The sequence below is a fragment of the Alosa sapidissima genome, chromosome 10 (genome assembly GCF_018492685.1).
Source record: "Alosa sapidissima isolate fAloSap1 chromosome 10, fAloSap1.pri, whole genome shotgun sequence".
Lineage (NCBI taxonomy): Eukaryota > Metazoa > Chordata > Actinopteri > Clupeiformes > Clupeidae > Alosa > Alosa sapidissima.
This window is the reverse complement of record NC_055966.1, coordinates 12,527,237-12,534,736: the sequence shown is the minus strand read 5'-3', so window position 1 is coordinate 12,534,736 and position 7,500 is coordinate 12,527,237. Positions and strand designations below refer to the sequence as shown.

The following is a 7,500-nucleotide window of genomic DNA, read 5'->3' as shown; positions in this document are numbered from 1 at the left end:
GTTCTGAAACATGTCACTGAGGTCTGGTGTATGAGTGTAACGATGTGCTCCCTCTGTCCCCCAGGCGGAGCGCTGGCTGGCCTGCTGTGCGGAGTGTGTGCAGCTGGGGGGGGACGAGTGGGAGTGTGGGGTGGCGCTGCAGGAGGTGCGTGAGGAGGGCCGGGGGTTCTCCCACGAGCACTTCAGCACCATGAGGGAGGCAGCCGAGGGCCTGGGGCTCGCACGAGTAGGCGAGAGGTGTAGCGCCCTCTGGAGGAGGTGCCAGGTAGCACACGCCCAGCTGGAAGATGCTCTCACACATTCTAGCACAGCAGCCCCTGATGGTGACCAGCGGGACTGCAGCCACACGCCTCCTCAGCTATCCCCTCTGGGGGCGTCGCCCGAGCGCACTTCCTCCTTCCTGTTTGACCCACTCTATACCCCCACTGGCTCCGCCTCTTCCTCCCCTAGCCACTCCCACTTCCTGTTTCCCCCGGTGGATGGGCGGGCGGGCGACAGCAGCGGTGCGTCGCCGTTTGATGACACGGACAGCGACTGCACGGTGGACTCATTTGTGTCAAGCCGCTCGGAGCCGCCTATGCGCTCCGCCGCTAGCGCCGCGGCACGTCTCCGCAAACCACCGCTGAGGAAGATGATGAGGAAGACCGGCGGCAGCTACGAGATGGCCACGTGCACCAGCAGCGCGAGTGTGCACGAGCCACGGGGGGCGGGAGCGAGCAGCGCCGTGCGAGGCTACTCGGGTGTCCACATCCGTGGGCTGGAGGTCACCAATAACGTGTGTGCGGAGAAGACCCTGCAAAGGTCAGAGGTCAAGAGCCCTGTCCTCACCCGCAGTCAGAGCCTCTCCACCCCAGCCAGGACACACACACACACACTCACGCACGGGGACACGGACACCAAGACACACAGCAGGTGAGAACACATTTGAATGCTTTTATTTTTGGTTATTTGGATCTGGAAGGCAGTCCACACACACACACACTCACGCACAGGGACACGGACACCAAGACACACAGCAGGTGAGAACACACACACACACACACACACACACACACACACACACACACACACACACACACACACACACTCATATACTCTCTGTGTGTGTGTGTGTCAGCAGTAAGATCCAGCACATCTTGGCTGAGATGGTCAGTACGGAGCGTGAGTACGTGCGGTCGCTAAGCTACGTGATCCAGCACTACTTCCCTGAGATGGAGCGTCCAGACCTGCCGCAGGACCTGCGGGGCAAGCGCAGCATTGTCTTTGGGAACCTGGAGAAGCTCTGGGCATTCCACACACACCACTTCCTCAGGGAGCTGGAGCAGTGCACAGACACACCGCTCAGCGCCAGCCAGTGTTTTCTCACTCACGTGAGTACACACACACACACGCACGCACGCACACACACACACACACACACACACACACACACACACACACACACACACACACACACCGCTCAGTGCCAGCCAGTGTTTCCTCACTCACATGAGTATACACACACATGCACGCGCGCACACACACGTGCGCGCGTGCGCACGCACACACGCACACACACACACACACACACACACACACACACACACACACACACACACACACACATTGACTGACTGTGTTGCTCTTCAGGAGGATCAGTTTGGCATGTACGCCCTCTACAGCAAGAACAAGCCACGCTCAGATGCTCTACTCTCCAGCCATGGAAACAGCTTCTTCAAGGTCTGTGTGTGTGTGTGTGTGTGTGTTTGTCTTTCTGTCAAACAGCTTTTTCAAAGTTTGTGTGTGTGCGTGTGTATGTGTGTGAGAGAGAGAGAGAGAGTGTGTGTATGTGCGTCTGTCAAACAGCTTCTTCAAGGTGTGTGTGTGTGTGTATTTCTTTATCCATGTGCTTGTGTGCATGTGTGTATACCTCTGTATATGTGTGTGTATGTGTGTATTTATCTGTGTATGTGTGTGTGTGTATACCTCTGTTTCTGTGTCTTTATGTGTCATTGTGCGTATTTATGTGTGTGTTAACCTTTGTGTGTGTGTGTGTGTGTGTGTAGAATAAGCAGCTGGAGCTGGGTGACCACATGGATGTGGCGTCGTACCTGCTGAAACCGATCCAGCGCATGAGTAAATATGCCCTCCTGCTCAAAGACCTCATCAAGCAGTGTGGCCCCGCCCAGGAGGCGGAGCTACGCGACCTACGCACTGCCCACGACATGGTCACCTTCCAGCTGCGCCACGGCAATGACCTGCTCGCCATGGATGCTATCAGAGGATGTGATGTAAGGGCCACAGGATATGATGTCAGAGGACTGGGGGAAAAAAACAAAAAAAACATTGCAACATTGAGGTAGCTGTTATGCTAGTGGAGAGAATGGTCAGGTGGCTACAAATCTAGGTAGAGGCTAATGGACAAGTGGCTACAGAGCTACCATATACTGTAGGTCAGATGCTAATTGCTAGGTGGCTACAGAGCTACCATATAGGTCAGATGCTAATGGCTAGGTGGCTACAGAGCTACCATATAGGTCAGATGCTAATGGCTAGGTGGCTACAGAGCTACCATATGGGGGCAGATGCTAATGGATAGGTGTCTGTCTATAAAGCTACCATATAGGGGCAGATGCTAACATATGTCGTTACAAGTGCAGGAATCTTATGGAGATGCCACTATACCCGTTTAAATCAGTAATTTAACTCACAAACAGTATAACTCAGTAATTTAACTCAGAAATAGTATAACTCAGTAATTTAAGTCAGAAACGTTCTAAATCGAATGCTTGTAGGCAATTATTATGACTAGTATAAGTATAAGTATATATACTTTTTTGATCCCGTGAGGGAAATTTGGTCTCTGCATTTAACCCAATCGGTGAATTAGTGAAACACAAACAGCACACAGTGAACAGAAGCACACACTAATCCCGGCGCAGTGAGCTGCCTGCTACAACGGCGGCGCTCGGGGAGCAGTGAGGGGTTAGGTGCCTTGCTCAAGGGCACTTCAGCCGCGGCCCATTGGTCGGGGCTCGAACCGGCAACCCTCCGGTTACAAGTCCAGAGTGCTAACCAGTGGGCCACGGCTGCCCCAAATGTATTATGGACTTTACAGGAAGTGACCGGAGAAAACAGAGGTGCCTGTCTGTAGAGTACAAACACACAATGTATACCGTTTCTTTACAATTCCTGTGTGTGTGTGTGTTTGTGTGTGTGTGTGTGTGCTGCAGGTGAACTTGAAGGAGCAGGGTGAGTTGCGTTGCCAGGATGAGTTTATGGTGTGGTGTGGCCGCCGTAAGTACCTGCGTCATGTCTTCCTCTTCGAAGACCTCATCCTCTTCAGCAAGACCAAGAAGATCGAGGGTGGATACGACATCTACATCTACAAACAGTCTTACAAGGTACACACACACACACACACACACACACACACACACACACACACACACACACACTTACACACTCAATCCCTCACTTCAGCGAGAGACCGGTATCTGGTATCCTAGAGAGGGTGCCTGATGATGCTGTTGTCCGTGGCGTGATGGGATATGAGATATCACTGTCCTTCAGTCTTGGTGACAGAAAGAGGATTTGTCTTTGCAGTGGGACACCTCTTTAGTGTCATATGTGTAGTTGGACACTAAAGAGGTGTCATGTGTGAAGAGGTGTCATATGTGTAGTGGGACACTAAAGAGGTGTCATATGTGTAGTGGGACACTAAAGAGGTGTCATGTCATATGTGTAGTGGGACACTAAAGAGGTGTCATATGTGAAGAGGTGTCATGTGTGTAGTGGGCACTGTGTGTTCTTTATAGATCAGTGGTAGTGGGACACTAAAGAGATGTCATGTGTGAAGAGGTGTCATGTGTGTAGTGGGACACTAAAGAGGTGTCATGTGGGAAGAGGTGTCATGTGTGCAGTGGGACACTGAAGAGGTGTCATGTGTGAAGAGGTGTCGTGTGCAGTGGGACACTAAAGAGGTGTCATGTGTGCAGTGGGACACTAAAGAGGTGTCATATGTAAAGAGGTGTCATATGTGTAGTGGGACACTAAAGAGGTGTCATGTCATATGTGTAGTGGGACACTAAAGAGGTGTCATATGTAAAGAGGTGTCATGTGTGTAGTGGGACACTAAAGAGGTGTCATGTGTGTAGTGGGACACTAAAGAGGTGTCATATGTAAAGAGGTGTCATATGTGTAGTGGGACACTAAAGAGGTGTCATATGTGAAGATGTGTCATGTGTGCAGTGGGACACAAAGAGGTGTCATATGTGTAGTGGGACACTAAAGAGGTGTCATGTCATATGTGTAGTGGGACACTAAAGAGGTGTCATGTGTGAAGAGGTGTCATATGTGTAGTGGGACACTAAAGAGGTGTCATGTCATATGTGTAGTGGGACACTAAAGAGGTGTCATGTGTGAAGAGGTGTCATATGTGTAGTGGGACACTAAAGAGGTGTCATGTGTGCAGTGGGACACTAAAGAGGTGTCATATGTAAAGAGGTGTCATGTGTGTAGTGGGACACTAAAGATGTGTCATGTGTGCAGTGGGACACTAAAGAGGTGTCATATGTGTAGTGGGACACTAAAGAGGTGTCATGTCATATGTGTAGTGGGACACTAAAGAGGTGTCATGTGTGAAGAGGTGTCATATGTGTAGTGGGACACTAAAGAGGTGTCATATGTGAAGGTGTCATATGTGTAGTGGAACACTAAAGAGGTGTCATGTGTGTAGTGGAACACTAAAGAGGTGTTATATGTGAAGAGGTGTCATATGTGCAGTGGGACACTAAAGAGGTGTCATATGTGCAGTGGGACACTAAAGAGGTGTCATGTGAACATGAATTATCAGGCCGCACTGCTCCAGTGACATGGAGGTAGAGGTCTGCAAAGGAATGTGTGTGTGTGTGTGTGTGCACACGCGTGTGTGTGTGTGTCTGTGTGGAAGGCGGTAGTGCAGACCCCTACGTGGAAGTGGCCAGAAGTGTTTTTGGATACTGGACGCCTCTTTATAAGCCTCCTATTGAAAAACGTACGTTTTTTGCACGTTTGCACACATGCACGCACGCACGCACACACACACACAACACACACACACACACATGCACGCACACACACACAACACACACACACACACACACACACATGCACGCACGCACATACAACACACACACACATGAACACGCCCCGTAAACGAGCCTCCTGTTGAGAAACGTGCTGCCGATTTGCACGTACGCACACACACAACACACACACACATGCACGCACACACACAACACAACACACATGCACACACCCGTGAACGAGCCTCCTGTTGAGAAACGTACGGCCGATTTGCAATGGAGGCTCGTTCACAGGGCTACCTGAGTCCAGCAGCTCTGAGGAAATGTCCCTTTTGTGGGTTTAAAGAGGCTGCTGACCGCTGGTATGTTTTTTGTGAAAGGTTGGGGGACCCTTTTGAGCTCCTGGGTGCCTGGTTTGGAATTGAAGAGTAGTGTTTTCCTCTGAGCTTCTATTGGCTGTACAAGATTCTGAAAAAAGGGAAGTGTGTGTGTGTATATGTGTGTTGTGTGAGTGTGCGTGCATGTGTGTGTTTTATTATGTTTTTATTGGGTTCAGAAAAAATTGCCAGTTGGGAAACAAGACAGCAAGATTTTTGGTTGCGATTCAACTAATCCTGTGGAAGTGTGTGTGTGTGTGTGTACATGGCTTCTCACTGTACATGCCACTGCACGTTGGACCTTTATACACACATACACATACACACACCTACACACAAAGACTCAGCTGCTGAAAGACGTCTATGTAAGCACATAGAAATCCATCTTGTCAGTCATTACTTTTCTAGGTGTGTGTGTGTGTGTGTGTGTGTGTGTGTGTGTGTGTGTGTGTGTGTGTAAAGCCTATCTATCCTGACTAAAACGCAAACTGTGTGTGTCAAACATCTTCCACTCACACAGACGGCGGAGATTGGCATGACGGAGAGTGTGGGCGAGAGTGGCCTGCGGTTCGAGATCTGGTTCCGCCGCAGGAAGTCGCAGGACACCTTCATCCTGCAGGCGGGGTCACCTGAGGTCAAGGCCTCCTGGACCAGCATCATCGGCAAGATCCTCTGGAGACAGGCGCTACGCAACAGAGGTCAGAACACACACACACACACACACACACACACACACACACATGCATGCACACATACACATGCATACGCACACACACACACACACACACACACACACACACACACACACACACACACACATACCCATACACACACACACACACACACATACCCATACCCATACGCACACACACACACACACACACACACACACATACGCGCACACACACGCACACACACACACCACACACACACACACACACACACACACATACGCACACACACACACACACACACACACACACACACACACACATACGCACACACACACGCATATGCACACACACACACACACACACACACACACACACACACACACACACACACACACACACACACACACACACACACACCACACACCACACACACACACGTGTGGTAGCTTCTGCTGAGATCTCTTGGAACTCCTCTGTGTCTGTCAGAGCTGCGCATGCAGGAGATGGTTTCCATGGGGATCGGCAGCAAGCCCTTCATGGACATCAAGCCCAGTGAGGCCGCCATCAGTGACCGGGCCATAGACTACATCATGAAGAGCTCAGGTACCACACACACACACACACACACACACACACACACACAAACACACAGCCATCAGTGTCCATGTGATAGACTGCATCATGAAGAGCTCAGGTACGACACACACACACACACACACACACACACACACACACACACATGTGGTACTTTTTGTTTAGGGGAAAGAGAGGGGGAAAGAGAGACACTCCTTCATTAAATCTTTATTAAGGTGTTTAAGTGAAACTAAAAGAAACATCCACTGAAAACTGGAAACATGCAGACCATAATAACCACTTCTGATCTGGAAACATGCAGACCATAATAACCACTTCTGATCTGGAAACATGCAGACCATAATAACCACTTCTGATCTGGACAACGACACTCATCCTCCCCACCTGCACATACTGTAGCAACCTCCTACCCCTCCTACTGTAAAGAGAGAGAGAGAGAAAGAAAGGGAGAGAGAGAGAGAGAGGGAGAGAGAAAGGGAGGGAGAGGGGAAGCAAGTGAGAGAGCCGGGTGGTGTGTGTGTGTGGGGGGGGGGGGGTAAGAGAGAGAGGAAGAGGTTGCTGCTGGTTCACTGTTAGATTGGTCTGGGCTCGTTTTTGGCAGGTGTGTGTGTAGACTGATGGAACTAATAGCTCAGGTGTGTGTGAGTGTGTGTGTGTGTGTGTGTGTGTCCACATTCCAACACAGAGCTGTCTCATTTCTCACCTTTTCATGTCAAGTCATCCTCTCTTCTGATTGACTCCTTAAAGAGAGCAGCGCTTACACACACACACACACACACAAACACACACACACACACACACACACACACA

General features: G+C 50.3%; 1 protein-coding gene across 4 annotated transcripts in view; it reads left to right on the top strand.

Moving 5' to 3' along the window:
* Nucleotides 1–7,500, top strand: part of zgc:158766 (uncharacterized protein LOC100009641 homolog) — a 34,488-nt gene that overhangs the window by 20,102 nt on the left and 6,886 nt on the right. For 3 of the 4 annotated variants that reach the window (XM_042107084.1, XM_042107085.1, XM_042107082.1), the window contains exons 14-20: nucleotides 65–912; nucleotides 1,118–1,370; nucleotides 1,630–1,719; nucleotides 2,046–2,270; nucleotides 3,213–3,383; nucleotides 5,943–6,120; nucleotides 6,583–6,699. In XM_042107084.1, the coding sequence (XP_041963018.1) occupies nucleotides 65–912; nucleotides 1,118–1,370; nucleotides 1,630–1,719; nucleotides 2,046–2,270; nucleotides 3,213–3,383; nucleotides 5,943–6,120; nucleotides 6,583–6,699 (1,882 nt within the window). The remainder of the gene's footprint in view (nucleotides 1–64; nucleotides 913–1,117; nucleotides 1,371–1,629; nucleotides 1,720–2,045; nucleotides 2,271–3,212; nucleotides 3,384–5,942; nucleotides 6,121–6,582; nucleotides 6,700–7,500) is intronic. The other variant, XM_042107083.1, reaches the window with a different exon arrangement.